The sequence below is a fragment of the Danio rerio genome, chromosome 21 (genome assembly GCF_052040795.2).
Source record: "Danio rerio strain M-AB ecotype USA chromosome 21, GRCz13ab, whole genome shotgun sequence".
Lineage (NCBI taxonomy): Eukaryota > Metazoa > Chordata > Actinopteri > Cypriniformes > Danionidae > Danio > Danio rerio.
This window is the reverse complement of record NC_141041.1, coordinates 16,002,623-16,025,945: the sequence shown is the minus strand read 5'-3', so window position 1 is coordinate 16,025,945 and position 23,323 is coordinate 16,002,623. Positions and strand designations below refer to the sequence as shown.

Sequence of the window (23,323 nt, the reverse complement as noted above, 5' to 3'; positions counted from 1 at the left end):
ATTTACCAATTCAGCACAAACAATATCAACATCAGATATTTATGGTTCAAATACAAATATTTGATAATTGAATAAACAGTTTTGAGTGTGATGGCTTACACGATTAAAATAATGGAGAAGTTGTAAAGAGTTTGACCGTTTAAATGAGAATTGACTCATTCATTTTGATCACATGGAATTAATTTTTGTCTAAACTGCAGACTATTGTACTTACTGTTTGCACACCCATGCCAAAGCATTTGCAATTTGCTTAAATCAACAAGAAATTCCACTCTCAAGTGAACAATAAGCTAACTGTTCAGAGATCTGGACTTGTTTTGAAAAAGAAAAAGAAAAAATTGAGAATTGAGCCAAAGCAAATAAAAAAAACTATAAAGGGTCATGAAACCTCCCTCTTTCAGTTCAAGTCTACCTCAGAATTTTGTCCATGCATCTTCACATACCTATCATTGTACTTTGTAGAAAATGGTTGGTTGGTCTTCCATAAGAAAAACGGATATGCTTCAATTCACCACTAGAATCGGCATCTTATATTTGTAACCTTTTATCATATTATACTTGTAGCTATAGTACACAAAATTCTTATAAATTACATTTAATTGTTTCTAGAGTATGTACAGAAATTTGGTAAAACACTGTTCTCTTCTTTTGGCCCTACATTATGGCATGAAATGCGGAGTGATATCATGTTAGAAACAATTCCATCTCTAAATATTTTTTAAAATCTTTTAAAGTCTTACCTGAAAGAGTCATGTGAGTGTTTTGTTTAAATTTTAATTTGTGATATTTTATTTGTGTCTAATTTTCTGTCTGAAACGTTTTGTTCTGCCATTTTGGCCAGGACCCCCTTGTAGAAGAGATGCATATCTTAATGGCAAATTCCTGGTAAAATAATAACACATAAATAAATCAAAAATAAAATCTCTGCACCGGCAGATAGGGATACGTTACTGATTTTGATCCTGCCCTAATAATGATTTTAAACCCAAAGGATGAAATTAGCTTACAAAAGATCAAAATTATCCAGTTTTCCCCACAATTAAAGCTGATAGGTGCTAATGTTAACTAATGCTCAACATACAAATCTGTTAAAATCTTTTAAAAAAAGTACTTGAGGGAATCTTTTACTGCGCTCTAAAAATTTTATAGCCTTATTATATACAACATTTTATTCTATATTGTAAAATTGTAATAATAGTTATTTTCTCTCTGTTTGCAATATTTTATTATTATGTGACAAAAATAGATACCCAAAATCAACTCTGTAAAATCATGTAAAGTAAAAAAAATCAATCAATAATTTTAAACATGACTTCATCCAGTGCTGGAAATGTGTTAAAATAAGTGCATATTTAATTAAATAATGCCTAATTTGCATATTGAAATATAACATTTATTTAAAAAAATTGTTTTACAAAATAATTCTATGTAATCAACAGTATGGTGATTTTTCTTATTTTTAACTTATTCACCTGCAGTCTTTAGCCTTAATGCATGGTCTTGATGTGTCTAAATGCTTTATATATTTTTGTGACTCAGCTGCAATTTGAGGTGAAAGGAGGAGGAGGAGGCAGTTCAAGTTTTATTGCCATTGATGATGTCACCTACTCCACCCACAGCTGCCCTCCAAAAGGTTTGTAAAATTCATTCATTCATTCATTTTCCTTCAGCTTAGTCCCTTTATTTATCAGGGGTCACCACAGCGGATGTACTGGGAAACATCCATACACTCTCACATTCACACACACACTACAGCCAATTTAGTTTATTCAATTCACCCATAGCGCATGTCTTTGTGCTGTGGGGGAAACCGGAGCACCTGGAGGAAACCCACATCACCATGAAGAGAACATGCAAACTCCACACAGAAATGCCAACTGCCCCAGATGGGAATCGAACCAGCAACCTATGAGACGACAGTGCTAATCACTGAGCCACTGTGCTGCCCTGTTTGTAAAATTACCTTAAAATGGCTTTCCTTTTTGCATGACTTTCTGCTAATTTGAGCTTATGTGTGTTTCAGACAGCGTTTGCGATTTTGAGAATGGTTTGTGTAGTTGGTCCAACACTCAAAATCCATCCCTAGACTGGTTAGATTGGGATGTGACCAGTGCGCAAACTGAGATGTTCTACAACACACCACCATACGACCGAACATCAAACACAGAAGGTAATGAATGCACTTTCATTTATTCATACATGATATTTGTAGCTAAGTAGTATGGAATGTAAAACCTCACTGTTGTTTTGTGGATAATATTAGGCCATAATTAAGTAACTTTTATGATTCTAGGACATTTCCTGGTGCTTCCTAATTCGGATCGGGACACTGCTACCCATAATGCTTTGTTGCTGAGCCCGCATCTGTCATCAACCAAAGGAACCTGTCTGAGCTTTTGGGTCTATCAGCCAACCATACGTATGATGCATCTTTATCATCAAAATGAAATTTTTTTATTTATTTAGTTACTTAGTTTTTAGTTAACATGCATTACCGTTAACAGATTTGGGTTCAGTATGTTTTTTTTTTATTTACTAATTTTAATAAAGCGTCATATATATATATTAAGTCAGAATTATTACCCCCAATTCCTGTTTAATGGAGATAAGATTTTTTTCAACACATTTCTAAACATAATAGTTTTAATAACTCATTTCTAATAACTGATTTGTTTTATCTTTGCCGTGATGACAGTAAAATATATTTTACTAGATATTTTTCAAGACATTTCTATACAGCTTAAAGTGACATTTAAAGGCGTAACTAGGTTAATTAGGTTTACTAGGCAGGTTAGGGTGATTAGGAAAGTTATTGTATAACAATGGTTTGTTTTGTAGACTATTGAAAAAAGAAATAGCTTAAAGCAGCTAATAATTTTGACCTTAAAATGTTTTTAAAAACATTTAAAACTGCTTTTATTCTAACCAAAATAATACAAGTAAGACTTAATCCAGAAGAAAAAAATATTATCAGGCATACTGTGAACATTTCTTTGCTCTGTTAAACATCATTTGGGAAATATTTAAAAAAGAAAAAAAAAAATCAATGGGTGGCTAATAATTCTGACCTCAATATACATATAGATGTAGCGGTAAAAGTTGATTCCTCATGATTCTTTCTCTTATGATTCTGATTATTAAATGCACTACAGAATGTTACGTTTACACACATCCACAAATTAAATGTAAATGCATCAGCTTTTTACAACGTAATACTGACTACTCTATGGTACCTTTTAAAAGGTCTAGCAACAGACTTTTATTACTTGCACTACATTTTTAGGCAAGTAATGCTACTTTTTAAGTTTGATTTTCAGTACTCTTTCCACCACTGATAATAATAAGTGTTTCCAGAGCACTTCACTGTCAGTATATTAGATTGCGATCATGTAACTCTGAATCGTATTTAAAATATCCAAGTATTAATACTGCTTTCTTTGGGATCCTCTACAATGATATACGTGTACAGATCTGGTTTACTGGTTTAAAATTACATAAGTCAGTAAAAAAAGACAAAACTAAAACTATTTTAGCAAAGTAATTTGAAGATTATTTGTCAAAAAACAAGTAATGTGTTATCATAAAACAAAATCAAATTGTAATTATTAGGATAGATTGAGGTGGGCGAGACAATGTTTAATTTAGGGAAATTTGGTTTAAGTTGTAATTATTTTTGCAATTTAAAAGGGTTATTTTTCTTATTCTAGAGATATTAAGTGACCACATTCCTATGCTAGTGAATAAACACATTTAATAACCTATTTTGTAAAAATGCAACAAAATATACAGTATATTCACTGGGAAATGGCTGAATATTTTCAAACTGAGTTTACTCATTTATGCAATGATTAATATATAAATGATAATAACTATTGTTTATTTTTGCTTTCTACTAAAGATGACACCAAACTCACAGTTTGGAGGCGGTCTGAAGAGACCAAACAAGAGTTGCTAACTCTAAATGAGGGTGATCGAAACTGGAAGTACTTTAGTGTCGATATCACCTCAGAAAGCGAGTACCAGGTGACCAAACCTTATTCTGCATTCCTCTGCATGAGATTGAGAATGTGTAATCATGCTAACTATGTGTTTCATTGAGAGGCAGATTGTACTAGAAGGTTTTAAAGGAGAGAAAGGAGTTCTTGCCTTGGATGATCTACGCTATACAGTAGGAGTGAACTGTGCTGGACAAAAGACTGACCAAAGTAAGTTTTTTTTTTGTCTTTGTGTCATACAAATTGCATTATTAAAATTCTACACTGTAAAAAAAAATGTTAATGTCAATTGTCAAAAAAGGTAAAAATTATCTAGTAAAAATTTGTAACCTATTTTAGTGGTTCCCAAACTTTTCAGCCCTCGACCCCCAAAATAACAATGCAGTGATACGCGACCCCCTATATCCTCTGAGGTGGTTATAAATATAGAAACCTTGCATGCAATGGCACACGCACACACCAATAGGCCCAACTCTGTTCTTTGTTTACATTTTTTCAATTTATGCAAGTGCTGTAAATGTGCCAGAAAGTTTAACCTGCAGCCATAAAATCAATCTGCTGCATCTGACACTATTGCTGTGTCTTAAATATCATGTAATCACAATAATCGAAAGGCTGTAACTCTAGACTACTATTTTTATCTGCAGTAGGTTATGGATAAAATATGGAAATTCTAATGGTTTAATAAAATTAATTAGATTATGTATCCCCCAAAAGGGCCGCAGCTCTGCACAGTTTAGTTCCAACCCTAATTAAAAACACCTGATCAAACTAATTGAGTCCTTCAGGCTTGTTTGAAACCTACAGGTAAGTGTGTTGGAGCAGGGTTGGAACTAAACTGTGCAGGGCTTCGGCCCTCCAGGAATTGAGTTTCCCCCCCCCTGATTTACAGTGTACCTACTGTATAGATTTGTGTGTGTGTGCATTTAAATAAATGAGTGATTACCCCATTTATATTTTCAGGCTCATCATCATCTGCCAACACGGGAACCATTGTGGCCTCTATTGTGGTCGTCATTGTGCTTTTAGTGATTCTCGCTGTCTTGCTGGTGCTCTACCGAAAGAATAAACAAAGTTCCATAATGCAGTCCTCAGGCGGATCTCATGTAAGCTGCTCTGGCTTTGGAAATGACATGTATGATTCTGGAGATACTGTAAGTTACATGATTGGATCTGTTCTTATATTAGCTTAAAGTGGCTATATGTTGAGTTTTGAAGCACTTGCTGTTATCAGTAAGCTGTTAAGAGCTCTTTTTAAATAAAGAGGCCATACATAAAATACACTTTCTACCTGTTCAAGTAAAAACACATCACATTGTCATTCCAAATTGTCAATAGTACAAATTATTGATTTTTCTTTTACACCCAAACTCAATTGAATATTAAGTAACGATTGTGTTCTATGAAGACATGTTAATTTCCGACTGTAAATATGTTGAAACTCAATTTTTGATCAAATGTGCATTGCTGAGCACTTCATTTGAAACCAAGGAAGTCAGAGAATAATTTTTTTATTATTCAAATTTGTTAAGGCAAAAAAAAATTGTAATTTAAAATTAAGATAAACATTTGCACATAAATTCTTACATATAGCCACTTTAAAGGAATATTCACACACATGAAAACAATTTACTTTTGACATATGTGTTTTGCTGTGATCTCTAATATACTGTGCTATAATATTTAAATATCTTTTTTTGCATGTTTTCAGGCACCTCTGGAGGAGGTGAGTGAGAGTACAGGAGCATAGGAGGATATTTTGGTGACCTTCAAGCAAAACAGTGGACATTACAGCAGGAGAACTGATTGTAAAAGACTGTAGAAGAACTAGAATCTACATCAGGGGTGTCCAAACTCTGTCCTGGAGGGCCGGTGTCCTTCTGAGTTTAGCTCCAACTTGCTTCAACACATGTACCTGCCAGGAAGTTGCTAGTCTATCTAGTAAGAGCTTGATTAGCTGGTTCAGGTGTGTTTGATCAGGGTTGGAGCTTAACTCTTCAGGACACCGGCCCTTCAGGACAGAGTTTGGACACCCATGGATTACATCATTCCCTAACCCTAACCTCAACCTCAGAAGCATTCCAATACACTATTGGCAGTAGAATCTGATGGGTAGGATACCATTAGGATGCCTTTTGTAACACAAGCAAACAAACAGCCAAAATGCCAACACTGATGCTAAGCAAAACAAGGTTTTATATATTAGGGTAAATATAAAACAGCTTATTTTACTTACTATGGTTTGACTATGGTCATTGGTTTGTATGCAATACATTTGGAGGATTTTGTGGTTTATGGTCTTTGATTTAATAGATTCTGTATTTGACAGAACAGCAGTGGTTCTAAAAGAATCTACTGATTTAATACAATAGTTCTTGTTATAAGAAAATTTAAAAAAAAAGATTAAGTTCCAGTTTTTGATGATTAAGAGGTTTCTAAATTAAACACTTAAGTGTTGTTCCATTGATTAAGTATGTGCCAGTTCTGTTCCTTTTCTCATTAAATGTAAATTAAATTGAGATTATTTTTATAAAAAGTTTTAGAACAATTTAAACATGTAGAAGTTGTACACATTCTTTCTGATTTTAAATATTATAAAAATATGTACACTAAAGCAGTTTGAACTCTGAGGTTTACACACAAACCTTTTGTTTTTTAAGTTTTCAAGTTTATTTCAGCTGTAACAATAGGCCTATAGTAATATATCAAAGTTACTCAAATAAAAACATTCAAGAGTTATGAAATGAACTTGTAATTCCAGAGTGGAATTTATTTCTATATTAATTGTTTCCATTTATTTATTAGCCAGATTGTTTTTATACATTCTGAAATTAATATTTAGCATTAGAATGTTTTGGCATTAAAATGTATGTGTGGTCACATTTAAGGGCAAAGTCACTGTTTAACTTTAAGTAAACAATACATGTATTTTTTCATATATTTCAACGACAGCCCATATGCTGGTAAAGGTATGTTTTAATGCTGGTCTTGCTTGTTTTAATGCTGGTCCTGCTAGTTTCAATGTTGATTTTACTGGTCTTGCTGTTTATGGTTATGGTCTAAATGCTGGTCTTGTTGGTCTCAGTGTTGGTTCTGACCACCATTGAGACCAGTATTGAAACCAGCAAAAACAGCATCAAAATCATGTAGAAGACCAGCGTCAAAACATACCCAGCCAGCATGCTGTGTTTTCAAATTTAATTCAGCTGTAACAATAGGCTATAGTAATATACTGAAAATTATTACTAAAAATATATGAAATGAACTTGTAATTCCTAAGTGAAATTTATTTCTACACTTCAGTTTATTCATTAGATTGTTTGTTTTTATACGTTCTGGAAAAAAATCATTAGCATTAGAATGTTTAAGCATTAGCAATAAAAATGTTCGTTGCTTAATGTTTACGTGTGGTCACATTTATATGACTTTGCATACAAAGTCACCTTTTAATCTTTATGTAAATAATACATGTGTATTTTGTGTTTTTCCCATTTTTCAACGACAGCCCATATTTTCTTTAACAACTGCAGACAACCCCAAAACCGAATTACCGCGTCTCTTAGCAACGGCACTATCTCCACGGCAACATCATCCTGATCCGTCTGTCGAAAAGCTCAATAGGATAATTCAAGCCACAAAATCCTCACGCTGCGTCAACAGTGAAAAATTAGAAGCTTTTCTGTCAGAATTAAATCTTAGATAACAGAACCTCTGCAGTGGAATAAAATATCGCAGCTTGTGAATCATTTCTGAGACGTGAGACATGAGAAGTGACTCGTGGAGGGCTGATAGACACGCGCGGAAGTGAACTACAGTACAGTGACAGAGTAATGTCGTAGCGACATCCATTACCTCTTACCTGTGCAAACTGCATTGCTGAGCTAAAATCTGGCCAGCGAATGCTTGCGCCTACCGCCAGGATGGACCCCGGTGTGCTCATATTTTTACTGTATGTGATGATCGCACACGAGCTGGTGTGTGGACTGATGCAGTACAGGAGACAAGCAGCCACGCCTCATAAACGCCTAATGTGGTGCTCCAGGTAACTGTTTTGCTTTGTGTATGCAAGTTTGCCAAAAAGGACTCCCAAGTCAGTGTACCGAATGCTTATCTCGTAGTGAGACGATGCTTTATGAAACAGTCATCATAACTCAAATTTCAAATAAAACTATCTGATCAGTAACTTTTCATTAAATAGTAAATGTCAAAACACAATTAAAACGCCATATTTATAAGAACCTGATAATTTATCTATTTTGGAGATAATAAAGTTTAATGGTTGCTTAAACACATTCCCAATTTGGTTTTATTGTCTAGTGGTGTATATATATATATATATATATATATATATATATATATATATATATATATATATATATATATATATATATATATATATATATATATTTTTTTTTTTTAATCTATATGTTTTCTATTTTACTGATTATGTATCTCTTACAAGGTCAAAATGGACTGAAATATGAGTAAAGATGCACTGATCACAGATTATTCTGAGTGAAATCTCACAGTATCAACAAGATGGCATGTTGATTTTAATTTAAAAACTTTATAAAAGTTTTAACTGATCTTATGAACTAAAGAACCTACTTAATGCAAAAACGCAATAATTGTAAGCTAATTATATAGACTTATATTCACGATCTTACATAAATCAGCATGCCAAAAATAAATGATTTCCATTTTCTTCACATAGCAAATAAACATAAAAATAAAAATAATAGGCTAAATGACAAAATGGGATTTAATTGCCAAACAAGTGCAATTAATGTTTTAAATAAAATGAAAATGAAAGAACTGAAGAACTAAAACCAGCTCTTGAATAAAACATGTTCCAGTAATGTACACATGTACAAATATGTAATGTCCGAAAAAGCATTTTGAGAGGTGTTTTGACAGTTCAGAGCCATCGTACGAGCTTAATGCTATACATTTAAAAACTAATAACATGCCAATCAAGCTGAATACAATCTTACGTCATATATAAAATAATCATATTAGATTACTAACAACCCAACGAGTTGTTTAGCATGTATCATTGCTGTCATGTTTACTCATATTTTTCCTGAGGCAATTTAAACCAAAATACACAATGGCACTCAAACATATCTACAATGATAAGAAATAGGCTTACTGAGTTATTAACGCACAGCAATACCACACAAAGATAGGACGGACTTTGAAAGAATAAACAATGTGAGAAAAGCTCTATTATAGTGAACTGGACAAGTCTGAACAAATTCAACCCACGTATTTTGCGCTAGGCCGACAGTTCTTCACAATTACGTAATCTATCGGCCTAAAGATATCGGATGATAGATATCATTTTGAGATCAGACCGATAAAGCTAACATTAAAAATAGCATTTATCGGACGTTGATGATATGGCCACCGATATATCTTGCATCCCTAAATTTTAGGTGACCTATACCTTTCAGTGTGTGTTTGTGTGTGTGTGATAACGATAAGCTTTTTTTACTCACACCCACAGTTCTCGTGTCTGTCGTGGGACGTGGAGAGTTAGTAACCAGCCGGTGCGAACCGGTAGACGAGACTCAAAGAAAACTGGACGCATTGTCAGGAAAGCATGATACGAAAGCCACTGTGGACATAAAATCCATCCTCATCCATCCTGCACTGTGATCATTCATTGAAGCTATGCTGGACCGCTCACTGCTCTTCTTCATTATATATAGCGATCGCAACTGTGATGCTCCAAGTTTACAGGTTTCCTACATTCTAATTTGAAGAAATAGTTCACCTTGAAGTTTACTCACCCTCGTTATGCCAAACATGCTTGAATAATGTATGTAGTGTGATTTCTTTTGCAGAACAGACTCAAAGAGCACCATAAAAGTGACTTCCTTATGAAAGCCATAAGATTCAGTTATTTGCACAGACTGATCGCTTTGCTTCGTAAGACCTCATTGCATCATAAGGAGCCACAGGTATTAATTCTGTTTTACCTGTATATTGTTATTTATCAAGCTGTGGCAAAGAAACTGTTCAAGAAATCGATTATGCATCAATTCAGAAATTTTCAAAATGCATCGTTATTCTTACCTAAATGGATTCAGAGCTTTGTTTTTAACAGCAGAGCGCGCTGTATGCTTTACAAACAGCTGAATTCTGCCTGTATTCACCTTATTCTCCGTGTACAAGCGGGCACAGCCATATCTTTTCTACTTTTCATATTGTTCTACTTTGCCTGTATAGTCATGCAAACACTTTTTTGTAGAGCAAGTAGTTTGACCTTTTTTTTTTTTTTGCTGTTCATTACTCCTAGTTATTTCTCCCATATGCTGAATCGGAATTTCTAAAACAAGCGCAAAAACAAGCGCACTTCCACAGTGAAGAATAAGGTCAATACAATCCCTTATACCGTGCATTCACACCACCCTCCATGGCGAGAGTGTCATTGGCTTTGGTGGCCGTGCTATTGGCACTACAAGTCTGCGATGATTCAAAACATTTATGTTTTCTAAGGCCCGCCCTCAAGAGGCTCTGATTAGTTAGCTAACATAATGTGCTGTGATTTGCAGATCGGCTCTAGGTCACCAGTAAAATGTCACCCCTCCTCAAGCATGCGCTTTGATTCTGCTGTGTAAATAGTGTCCATCAGAGTAGCTGTTAGCAGTATCTGTTTAAACCTTAATCAGACAGAAAATGAAAAGGATGAACCTCATGCCTGCTCTCTAAAATGAAATCTGATAAGTGTCTGTAACGAGTGAAAATACGGTGTGGCTTCTTTAAGAGAAAATCACAATTTTATGTATGTGTGTAATTGAAAAGTCTGTAGACCACTTACGACCGCCCTCCTCCTCCCTACAGCCCGCAACGAGATTCACCCTCCCCCCTCTCTTCAGTTTGCGATTCCTTCTTCTACACCCCCCCCCCCCCCCGCCCCACTCTTGTTCAGTTTCGCGATCGCCTGCCGAACCACCGAGCCCCCAACATAACCCCCCCCGCCCCAACCCGCTCTTCAGTTCACGATCGTCAGCCCCACCCCCCACCACTCTTCATTTCTGTAGACACATGTAGCTTGAGAACTGCATGTGCGTGGGGATGTTTATTTTTATTGTTCTGTAATATACAGTGATGCTGTTGATAGAAGAATAAGGAGCAAGATTAAGCGCAAATTAAGGGGGACCCCCTGCATGGACTATTGATGGGGCCCCCTAGTGAAGAGCGAGGTGTGGCGGGTGGTGGAGTGATCTCAAAATGAAAACCGGGGTGAGCGATCGCAAACTGAACACGTCCGCTACCCCACTGAATGCGACCCGTGTGAGCTTTTATTAATTTTTCTGCTGCAACACAAATTAGGTGAGCTATCCTGCATGTTTTTTACCAGCTGTTTGACTGATAAATATTAATTTGTAGCTAAATTGTTAGTGGTGCCAAACAGCATTTCCCGTAGTTTACAACCTTACTACAACATACAGTACCGTTAACGCTAGACACTGTGCATGTAATAGATCAATTTTAAGAAATAAAAATAGGTTGGGTCTCATTGAAACATTTCCATTGTGGTCCATGCTATTTGAAGGTGTTATGAGAAAATGCAGTGCATTTTTGTAAATTTTTCGTATATATACATCACTCATCCGAACACACAAGAGAACTTCCTTGTAAGCATTTAAGTATACTCTTAAAAACTAGCCTAGAGCCCCATCTGCTGGTAAAAACTAAGCTCAGAATCATAGACTGTAAAAGATATGGACGTAGTATCTGTGACATCACCCATAGGTTTTTGAACACTGCAAAAGAAGCTACAAGTAGGCTCGGCCAACTGCTGACGTTTTGTTCTCTTGTCATTGCATCGACTGTGGGATACCAAACAAGGGCAAAGAGGCAACGCGTGAGCGGAGCTGCAGACACATGCTGGCGTTTTGCTTAGACCTGGCTTAAGACAGATTTTTCTTTGGGAGGAACCCTTAATACTTTATTACCTGTGACTCGTTTGTGTTCTCACCACATGTGCTTGGTTGTACACTATATCAATAAAATGATTAGACTTTAAAAAACACGGTTGTAATACATTGAGCCACTAAGAATTGTTCTTATGATGTTTTTCTACAGAAGGAAAACATAAATTACTTTCAAACACTTCTAATATAGTGTGAATTAGTAAATGCAAAGTTTTTTATGAAATCCAGGCATAACACTGTGTGACGTTTCAGATGACTGTTCTAGAGCCTACAGCTAATCAACCTGTCAGATTCTGCAGTGCATTACAGGTCTAAAGAAAATTATAAATGTTCTTAAGTAAAACAAATACATTTATAGAGATGGTATAAAAGTATATAATTTCCCTCACCTAGGAAATGGAGGCAACTTGAAGGGTTTGTAAGTACAATTAAGTGCACACAGCATGCCATATTATCTGATAACTGTAGGGAATAGTTCCAAAAGGCAACTGACTGTGTAAAGAAACATTAACTAAAACAAAAATACGATGTATATCGGTTAATTAACAGCTGAGGTGATGACACAGCGAGCAGCGAGTCCTAGGTGTCACTCAAGTGGCCACACCCTTAATTAAGCAGACTTATTATAACTTAATAAAAACAAAAGGATGAATTAGAAAAAAAATTCCCCCCTCACAGTTGTCATGGAGGGTAATCATAGCTATATGCAACTAAACCATCTTTTGTACCAGGCTGTAAAGGTTTTTTTATCAGCTGTAAAATTGGCCAATTTACCAACGTAGTCAGAAATCATCTTGATTTCCTGGAGCCTGCCCCCCAAGGTGAGTCAATGAATTGCAGTTTTAGTTACTTATATATTGGCTTCACGAGGGAAAGTGGGTGGTTGCTGCTTGCTCTGAATCAAATCAATATAATGATGCATTTTGAAAATCTCAGAATCGATTTATTAAATTTTCACCACAGCTCTTGTTATTTGATGCTCATAAAGTGTGTCGGAAATCATACCATGCATTTTATGTTTCACAAATAGCTAACTAAAAAAACTTTAGAAATTATGTTCATCTTGGATGGCCTCAGGGTGAGTAAATTAATGGCAGATTTACATTTTTGTGAGAACTATTTCTTTAAGAATGTCTGTTGATTTTTCATTTGCTAAAATGAATATATGGTAGCTAGATGCAGAGTTCAGTCTGAGATCTCTGATCACATTCACAATATAATATCACTGTGCACATACATATACATTTTAATCCAAGATGTTTTTCAGTTGTTTTTCAAAAGCGTTGGCTAAATAACTAAATGTAAATGTAAAAGACAATCAATTGCTAAATAAGTTTGTAAACATGTTTTGTGTGTTTCTTAGAGTGTTTATTGTGTTTGCCCATGCTACATTTTATAATTGAATTGCAATTTGTTGTTTTGGATATAATACATCAAAAGTACATGGATGTTGACACTAAATAAGTGTATTTCTGTGTTGAGATTTATTAAATATGCATTTTTCCATCAAATAAAACTCGAAATGGTATTTTTGCAAATAAACAGTCAGTTTTAGAAGGTTTAGGATTCAGTGTAATAGTTAACAAGCACCTTTTAATGTTTAGCTACTTGATTTTTTTGTCATTTTAAATGTTATTTTTATTCATTCATTTTCTTTTTGGCTTAGTCCCTTTATTAATCCGGGGTCGCCACAGCGGAATGAACTGCCAACTTATCCAGCATGTTTTTACGCAGCACCGGAGCACCCTAAGAAAACCAGCACAAACGCAGGGAGAAGATTCAAACTCCACATATAAACGCCAGCTGACCCAGCCGAGGCTCGAACCAGCGTCCTTCTTGCTGTGAGGCGACAGCACTATCTACTGTGCCACTGCGTCACCCTAAATGTTACTTTAATGTGTTTAAATGTATTTTTCTTAAATCCCTTAATAGTTTAATCCTTTTAATTAACCAAAATGATAACCATAAAATTATAACCAATTTTATTATTGGAAATAACATGTTAACTGATATAAATCAATTAAAATATATAGAAAACATCTATATTTTTAAATATTTAAAATTATTTTTAACTTTAAATGTGCTAAAATGACAAATTAAAATACTAAAACTAAATGTATAAAAATACAGGAGGGGGTCCGGTTTGGGGAACTCAGGATTTCATCTGTTTTTCGCAGACGATGTTGTTCTGTTGGCTTCATCAAACATGGACCTTCAGCAAGCACTGGAGCGGTTTGCTGCAGACTGTGATGCCACTGGGATGAGAATCAGCACCTCCAAGTTTGAGGCCATGGTGCTCCACCGGAAAAAGGTGGTTTGCCATCTCAAGGTTGAAGAAAAGTCCTTACCCCAGGTGGAGGAGTTAAAGTATCTTGGAGTTTTGTTCACGAGTGAGGGAAGGATGGAACATCAGATTGACAGGTGGATTGGTGCAACGGCAGCAGTATTGCAGTCAATGTAACGATCCATTTTTGGAAAAGAAGGAGCTGAGCCAAAAGGCAAAGCTCTTGATTGACCAGTCAATCTACGTTCCTACTCTCACCTATGGTCATGAGCTTTGGGTCTCTTAGCTAGCCTGGAAATGCTGTGGATCCCTCCGGAGGAGCTGGAGGAAGTGTCTGGGGAGAGGGAAGTCTGGGGTTCTCTCCTGAGACTGCTGCCCCCGCGACCTGGCCCCTGAAAAGCGGACGAAAATGAAATAAAAAATTGAAATGAAAATCAAATAAAATATATAGAAAACATATATTTATAAATATATTTAACTTAGGTAAACTTTAGCCCCCGGTTTCACAAACAAGGTTTAAGGCTAGTCAAGATTAAATTGCATGTTTGAGCAGTATGAACTCAAAATAACTTGCAGTGAAATGTCTTAAAATATGTCAGTGTCATATTTTATCACCAGGTGCACACCAGTAGTATATTTTTCTGAGGCCATTTTTATAAATGTGGCTTAAATAGCCTAATTTAACTAAGGCCTAGTCCTGGCTTAATCTAAGCCCTGTTTGTGAAACTGGGCCTAGATGTACTAAAATGACTAAGATTAAAGTACTAAAATTAAATATACATATATAAAAATAAAGAGATAAACAATTGCAAACACAACTACATTTCTAAAGTTTTTAAACTAAATAAAAAGACAAAATATATAATAATATAATATAATGATAATCATATATCTTAAATAAAACAAAAATAACATTAAAGATATTGTAAAGATTCAGTTAGCTTTTTATTTTGTTTATGTAATCATGTTATTTTTGGTTGTGACCATTTCAGCCGAACTGAGACTCATATGTCTGTACATGCACATTATAGAGACTAACTGGCCTGTAAAATGCTTTGCTTCTCTGTGCTTTTTTTGTGCTGATGTTTATTTGCAGTGAAAAAAAACTCATAAAGCATGTCATGCATCACTGCTGAGGTGAGAAAACTGTTGAGTGGAATAATTTATCATTAAATGCACCGGTCCCTCACAAATCTCTTATAATTTCCCAAGAGAAATCAGAGCGATGCATCAAATATTATTCTAATTAATGAATCTTTTTTTTTTAATCCCACATGACTACAAGCCATTCACAAAAGTGCAGACCATTGCTGAAAAGGTTTCTGGCTTTATAAGTATAGAAGGTTGTATTGTTTTCATGTCAGGCTGGATCATTTGGTCTTCATATGGAGTGGAGCCAATTCTACATCACAGAGTAAGTCATCTTTAATATTACACTTATTTTAACACAAAAAGCTATTAAGGGCACTTTGTGGCTTCTCTAATATACTTCATTGCTCACTGCCTCATTACTTGTTAGATCTGTAGTTAAAGTTCATCCTAAAATAAAAAAAAATTCCTCGTCATTTACTGGCTGTCTAACCTTTTATGAAGTTCTTTCTTCTGTTGAACGCAAAACAAGATATTCTGAAGAATGTTGGAAACCAGCAGCCATTGCCTTTCATTATAGGAAGAGGTAAATAAATAAACTATGGACGTCAGTGGCTGCTGATTTATAACATTCTACAAAATATTTTCTTTTGTATTCAAGAGAAGACAGAAATTCAGACAGGTATGAAATAAATAGAGGGAAAAAAGTGGATAACAGAATTTTCAGTTTTTTGGGTGAACTACCCCTTTAAGTTATTGAATGGGTAAAAACATCAGGTCAGAAATGATCTTTCCATTAAGGGGAACATTTTTGTTTTAGTTTAGGATATTAAACGAAACTGTATTGTTTTTTGTATTTTTTTTTTTGTATGTTAAATACTTATAAGTTATTTTAATCAGATATAATAAACTGTTCACTAGTGATATAACATTATCAATTTATTTGGATTTAAATTATACTTAAATAATTAAGAAATTAGGAATTAGAGGGTAGGGAATATATGCATATACAATTGAAGTCAGAATTATTAGCCCCCCCTTGAATTATTATTTACTTTTTTAAATATTTCCCAAATTATGTTTAACAGAGCAAGAAAATTTTCACAGTATGTCAAATAATATTTTTCCGTTTGGAGAAAGCCTGTGTTTTATTTTGGCTAGAATAAAAGCAGTTTATAATTTTTTAAAAGCCATTTTGATGACAAATTAGCCCCTTTCAGCTATATTTTTTAGTCTACAGTAAAAAACATTGTTATACAATAACTTGCCTAATTACCCTAACCTGCCTAGTTAACCTAATTGACCTAGTTGAGCCTTTAACTGTGACTTTAAGCTGTATAGAAGTGTCTTGAAAAATATCAAGTAAAACATTATTTACTGTCATCATGGCAAAGATAAAATAAATCAGTTATTAGAAATTAGTTTTGAAAACTAATGTGTTGAAAAAAAATCTCTTCTCCATTAAACAGTGATTAAGGAAAAATAAACAGGGGGTCAAATAAGTCAGGGGGGCTAATAACTCTGACTTCAACTATATATATATATATATATATATATATATATATATATATATATATATATATATATATATATATATATATATATATATATATATATATATATATATATATATATATATATGAAGAGTTCAGATGCAGAAACCTTTTAGTGCCAAGATTTTTTTCTAAAATCAGCATTTTTCACAGTCTCCTATGTTTATTTTTAGTTATTTTACATAAAAGAAAAATGAAAACAACCTATTCTTTGACACAAAAGTGAAATTACTGAACCAGCACAAAGGAAGACTATTTCAGACTGTGAAATTTAGAGGTTTTTGCATCAGAACTCTTCATATACTCAAAAATGAAACTACTTATTAAAATAGACTTGGAAAAATCACAATTCCTAAGTTTTTTGGGGCACAACTTAAATGTTTTATGTTCAACCCACTTAAATTTGTGAAAGGGATTCATTTAACTTAATAGATTTGTAAACATGAAGCAATTGTGTGGAACCCATCATTGTTTACAGTATATACTGTATATAGTGTGTTAAAACATAAAAATAAATATAATGCAAAATGAACAGATCTATACAGCGATACCACTTTCACTTAAATCACAACTGCTGTGACAGTTTAGTTCAATTTTGCACTCTCCTTGTTATCAATTTAAGACATATTTTTTCTAATTTTGGTGGCAAATCTACCACAAACACCTATTCATTTTCAACTCTGCACCTAACTTGCTGTTTAAAACAATTGTAATCCAAGATGCAAAATAAGAGATTGAAATGTAACAGTAACACCATATGTTCTGTCTCGTATCTCTCCAGGTGCATTGCTTAGTGTAAATCTGATCCAGTATGTCTTGCGTATCCGACAGCTCCAGCCTCAACAAGGCCCTGCGACAGCAGTACCTCAGTCTGCCTCAGGGACCCTTCTGTCAGGTCACTTATATTTGGATCGATGGGTCTGGAGAGGGTCTGCGCAACAAGACTCGAACCATGGAATCGGAGCCAAAGAGCGTGGCTGGTAGCAAAGTTTTATCTGAGCAGTTTCACTTTATTTGTTCTTGTTTTGAATTCCTTTTTTTTTCGTCAGATCTGCCAGAATGGACCTTTGATGGTTCCAGCACAGGTCAGTCTGAAGGACACAACAGTGACATGCTGCTGATTCCTGTGCGCATGTTCAGAGACCCTTTCCTCCTGGACCCAAATAAACTGGTGCTGTGTGAGGTGCTCAAGCACACCCGAGAACCTGCAGGTACAGTTTCTTCTTCATTGAAAAATTACATCAACTTTTGAGGGCTCAATTAATGCATATTTGTATTATGAAATAATATACAAATACAATAAAGTTAATACTACTAGGAAAAATACCCTTTCTTGACCATCTCTACCTCTTAAATTATACATTTAGCTTCAGTTATCATAAAGTAAATAAGTCTATTATTCATCTCTTTTTACATGTTTAAATAAACATTTGCATCTACTTTGTGTTATTTGTAATTTCAGTTATAAATGATATGTTTCATGTCTGTTCTTAAGTACTGGTAACTCTGTTACATTGGTTATAAAATGGCATTACAATAATTACAGCACTGACATAAAAAAAAGTGTCTCTTCATCTAGCGGGAAACTCTGGAGGCATTAAGGCATGTTATTTATTCTACTCTAATCATAGATGGACCCTTTCACAATTTTGGGGGTTTCAAAGTAGCAGAAGTCATCATAGCTGGGTAAACTTAGAGCGCAGTGAATGAGAAAGTAAAACAAATAATAATAAAAAAAACTCCAAGACTTTCAAAAAAGGAAAAAAAAAATTGTGTAAGACTGATAACGGCAGCCAGAAGTGAAAACAAAGTCAAATTCACTGTCTTGCCCATGGACCATGCCAGGGGCGATTTTAGGGTTTTCATTTTAGTGGGGTTTAGCTCCTTATAAGGTAAAAAAACTAATAATAAAAATAAATTATATATTATATATATAGCCTAATGAGCCTAATAATACATTTATAAGTGGTAATTTAATAGTAATACACTTAAAAATGTTTGTTTAATATGGGTTGTATACTAATATTCCACTGTTGAGAGGCATAACCATTGAGTTCTGAATCAGACAAATATGCTTAATCCACCCGTTTACTGTAGTAAAAACCACTTTTTATATTCTAGTGCATTTTTTTCCATGTATTAAATAAATAAGCTGCCACTTTTTTAATTAAATGACACACGCATAAATCTATATATTTAAACTTACAGGCTAATTCACATATTTCACGATCTGAGTGATGATAATAATAAATAAGAAGTAGCCTATTTTTTAATACTGGACAACACTTGTTTCTATCTATGTCAGAGTGACTCGGTCACAGTTAAAACAAGTACATTCTCAAAATCTACATGAACTGTAAAGTGTTTCATATTGGTAGTTCATTTTGAAATAAAAATAGTCAAATGTTCATTAAGAGTTAAATTTTTTTGCTGGAGGAAACAGCTGTGCTGATGAGGTAAATGCCGAGAAAACCCAACTGCTCCCCCATGACACTGGGATACAGGTGATACAAGGTTATCTATATCAAAGAACAGCAAATAAGCAGATATTATAACAATTTGTCAATAAACACAGCTTACAGTGTAGCCTACAGTTTATGAGCTAATCGCAAAAGTTTTAGGGGGGCTAAGTAGAAAAAAGGAGGGGCTACTACAACCCCCCTAAAATAGACGATGCAATAGAAACCCCTCGTACAAGTGGAAATTTGTTTTTTGCTATTTGATGCAAAATGATACAGTAATACATAATTCATATATAAATATTATGAATATGCATACGTTTTAAAAACAAAGTCTAAATATTGACAACTTTCACGGATTTAAGATGCTGATGCCCGTTAAACGTGTCATTACAGATCTTGTAAAAAAAGGGGTCCATTATATTTCAACTTTGTTATTGTGGTATTTCAGTGAAATTCCCTTTTAAAAACAAGAACATGATAACAATACAGGCAATGTTTGAAAATGTCTGTTATTGTCAACTCTATTAGTGGCTTCAAAAAGTAAAAATACATTAAAATAAGGTCAAATGTTTCCTATTATGTAAGCAGTTTGCATTATTTTACACTGGAATCAGTTTACTGCGATTTATACATTTGTTGTATATCATTCCAGTTTCAGAAAAATGATTGTAAAATGCATGAAAGTTCTAGAATGAGTCTACAAGTTTTCATTAGCACACAAATAAATAAAAAACTTTAAACACTAACCTCCTGCAGTTGTTCTCCTAGAGTCAAACCATCGTAACAAGTGCAACAAGGTCATGGAGAAGGTCAAAGGTCTTCAGCCTTGGTTTGGCATGGAGCAGGAATATACTCTTCTAGGAGTGGATGGACACCCTTATGGCTGGCCCAGACTTGGCTTTCCCAAACCACAAGGTTAATGATGACGTGATTATTATTATTATAAATGCAAAAATCTCTTTTGTTATGTTTTACAAGAAAACATCAAACAGTATTAAGCTGCTGTAGAGATTGCTTTTTAAATTCCACACATGTTCCTCCCACAGAATGTATGTCTTACCTTACATTCATTCAGTCATTCATTTTCTTGTTGGCTTAGTCTCTTTATTAATCCGGGGTCGCCACAGCAGAATGAACCGCCAACTAATCCAGCACGTTTTTATGCAACGGATGCCCTTCCAGCCGCAACCCATCTCTGGGAAACATCCACACACACACTACGGATAATTTAGCCTACCCAATTCACCTGTACCGCATGTCTTTGGACTGTGGGGGAAACCGGAGCACCCGGAGGAAACCCACGCAAAGACAGGGAGAACATGCAAACTCCACACAGATTCGGCAACTGAGCCGAGGTTCGAACCAGCGACCTTCTTGCTGTGAGGCGACAGCACTACCTACTGCGCCACTGCCTCGCCCTCCTACCTGACAGATGTCACTAAAATGTGTGTTATGAGAAATCTTGCCAGTTTTGTAAAAGCCATATAGATGCCAAAGAAAAAAATAGATGCAGACCATGCTCAAATAGAAAACACTTTGTGCCATGTCAATAATTTCTGGATTGCTTGAATTGTTTGAATTTGGCAAGATGTGTGGTTGAGTAACTTTTAAGAAGAGGAAAGCAATTACTCAATGCACATATAAACCTGCATTGATTTACTCCTGTAGACATTAATTTACTGTGGTTCAGTGGTATGACAATGTCTTGATTTCTCACAACTTGTGTGTGCTATTTCTTTGTGAGTCAGAACGAATCGCTAATAGTCTCATCAGTGCACAGAGTAGGTCAGGATTTTTGTTAAATAATAAAATATATCTGATTTAGTTCTTCACCAAACACTACAGTACAGTTTATACAGCAGTTCCTGATCCTGTGATGGTCATTTCTGTCTTTTTTTAAAGGGAAAGTACACACCAAATGGAAAATGTGTTAGTTCCTTTTGAACACAAAAGAAGATCTTTTGAAAAATGTTATATACTTAACTTTTTAAAGTCTTTCTAAAGACGTGGTCACATTAACAACTTTACATACCAAATAGGTTTTGCTCATTGTCAGTAATGTAAAGATGTTTGCAGCACTATCTATAAAGATGTCATTTTCAAGCGTCTTCTAGAAAAGTATAACTCAAAATTCATTTTTGACCTCATGTAAAACTCCTGATTGTTCTGATTTCTATGGTATTTCACAGAAACAGCGGTGACCACAGTTTTATTGCTTTATTTTAGGAACACACAGAAATTGATGCTTTAAGGAATAAAAAAAAAAAAACAAGCGTAAAAATATGTAGTCAATATCCACTTCCATTGTATGGAAAAGAGCAGCATTTTCTGCTATCATAAACATTTTCTTTATTATATTTTATTCCAGCATATTCATAATTTATATATTACATCAGATTTTTCAGTAAAATTATATTATTTGATATTCTCAGGTCTATATTACTGCAGTGTTGGTGCAGACAGAGCCTTTGGCAGAGATATTGTGGACTGTCATTACAAAGCCTGTCTATATGCTGGCATCAAAATCACTGGAACTAATGCAGAGGTCATGCCCTCTCAGGTAATCGCCATTACATTTACTAGGCTGTATCTCCATGTGCTTTATACCCAGTCGGTTTGCTCTTTCTGCAGTGGGAGTACCAGGTGGGTCCATGTGAGGGAATTGAGATAGCAGATCATCTGTGGATGTCACGCTTTGTGCTGCACCGAGTGTGTGAAGATTTTGGAGTGGTGGCGACCTTGGATCCTAAACCCATGGTGGGAGACTGGAATGGAGCCGGCTGCCACATCAATGTGAGCACAGCATCCATGAGAGAGGAAGGAGGAATTGAGTATGTACTGAGTAATGCATGCACACAACAGAGTTATCTTACTCATGTCATGTGACCTCCATCTTTCTTCTCCACATCAGGCACATTGAGAAAGCCATTGAGAAACTGAGTAGGCGACATGAAGAGCATATTCGGGTCTATGACCCACATGGTGGAGAAGATAACAAGCGTCGCCTCACGGGTCGTCATGAAACCTCCAGCATCCACGATTTCTCCGCAGGTGTTGCAAACCGTGGGGCCAGCATCCGCATCCCACGTCAGGTTGGTCAGGAGAAGTGTGGTTATTTCGAGGACCGCCGTCCTGCCGCCAACTGTGACCCATATGCCGTGACCTGCGAAATGGCTGTGACATGCATGCTAGACGATGTCCATGAATAACATACTTTAATAGATGCTTAGTGTGTTAGGTAGAGGGCTCATTATTCTGGTGGATTTGTTGTAAAATGTCCTCGATGCATATTAGAATCGTCATCTGAAAAGAATTGAATGCTATATGACTTGCACGGCAGGCTTGATATGCCGTATGTTTAGTCATACACGTGAGTTTACCTGTTTTTCCGAACAATAAATTAATTCTCACCCAAGCAGAAATCAAAGAATACACTCCAAGTTAATTGTCATAGCCTAGCAATGCAAATGAAGGAACAGGGTGTTCATGAAACTTCCAAGGGTCTGAATGTTCACATTTTATTAAAATGAAGTAACAGTAATATGTTAAATATCAAGGGTTTTAGCGATTAAAATGAGAAACTAAAACAAATGAAAACAACTGATCTATCTGTCTATCTGTCTTGTCTGTCTGATATCTATCTATCTGTTTGCCTATCTTTAAAGTAAAGTATAAAATTATCAGCTAGTCTAGAACATGCTATCAACATGTTAAATCGCTTACAACATGGTTGAACATGAGAACATGCTAAATCTAGTATTTTGTTAAATATTAAGTTATGTTTACTAATGCTAGTGACTTGATAGTTTCTTTAAGCCAGCACTAATACATTTATTCATTTAGTTACAGCTTTTCTCAGTCACTTTGGTGCATTTCTCACAACAACACTATTTACACTTGCACAACAGTTAATGCATTTCCTAAAACAATTAATACAAACTGTAAAACCCAACTGATAACCAGCAAAAGTGCATCACAGGCTGAAAATAGATAG

At 34.9% G+C, this 23,323-nt stretch overlaps 2 protein-coding genes across 23 annotated transcripts in view; both read left to right on the top strand.

Annotated features, from left to right (window-relative positions):
* Positions 1-6,743, top strand: part of si:dkey-11o18.5 — a 29,262-nt gene extending 22,519 nt beyond the window's left edge. For 2 of the 6 annotated variants that reach the window (XM_087300954.1, XM_087300955.1), the window contains exons 22-29: positions 1,540-1,633; positions 2,024-2,170; positions 2,294-2,419; positions 3,899-4,023; positions 4,106-4,205; positions 4,959-5,149; positions 5,707-5,768; positions 6,013-6,743. In XM_087300954.1, the coding sequence (XP_087157080.1) occupies positions 1,540-1,633; positions 2,024-2,170; positions 2,294-2,419; positions 3,899-4,023; positions 4,106-4,205; positions 4,959-5,149; positions 5,707-5,745 (822 nt within the window). In that variant the 3' untranslated portion in view covers positions 5,746-5,768; positions 6,013-6,743. Of the gene's footprint in view, positions 1-1,539; positions 1,634-2,023; positions 2,171-2,293; positions 2,420-3,898; positions 4,024-4,105; positions 4,206-4,958; positions 5,150-5,706 lie in introns of all 6 variants that reach the window. The other 4 variants (XR_015520135.1, XR_015520134.1, XM_087300953.1 and 1 more) reach the window with 4 other exon arrangements.
* Positions 6,744-7,599: 856 nt separating this feature from the next.
* glulc (glutamate-ammonia ligase (glutamine synthase) c) lies at positions 7,600-22,939 on the top strand. 17 transcript variants are annotated; one of them, XM_087300114.1, is made up of 12 exons: positions 7,600-8,037; positions 9,505-9,740; positions 9,845-9,961; positions 13,676-13,782; positions 14,119-14,252; positions 15,590-15,639; positions 17,699-17,847; positions 17,917-18,078; positions 20,098-20,244; positions 21,762-21,889; positions 21,961-22,160; positions 22,241-22,939. In XM_087300114.1, exons 5-12 carry the CDS (start codon positions 14,148-14,150, stop codon positions 22,536-22,538), a joined length of 1,239 nt encoding a protein of 412 aa, XP_087156240.1. In that variant the 5' UTR covers positions 7,600-8,037; positions 9,505-9,740; positions 9,845-9,961; positions 13,676-13,782; positions 14,119-14,147; the 3' UTR covers positions 22,539-22,939.
* The last annotated feature ends 384 nt before the right edge of the window (positions 22,940-23,323 follow it).

Coding starts and splice junctions, on each gene's coding strand:
- glulc (XM_087300112.1), top strand. CDS start 9,672: ATGCTGGACCGCTCACTGCTCTTCTTCATTATATATAGCGATCGCAAC. Junction 15,640..17,698: donor AGCCAATTCTACATCACAGA/GTAAGTCATCTT, acceptor CGTATCCGACAG/CTCCAGCCTCAACAAGGCCC. Junction 22,161..22,240: donor AGAGAGGAAGGAGGAATTGA/GTATGTACTGAG, acceptor TCTCCACATCAG/GCACATTGAGAAAGCCATTG.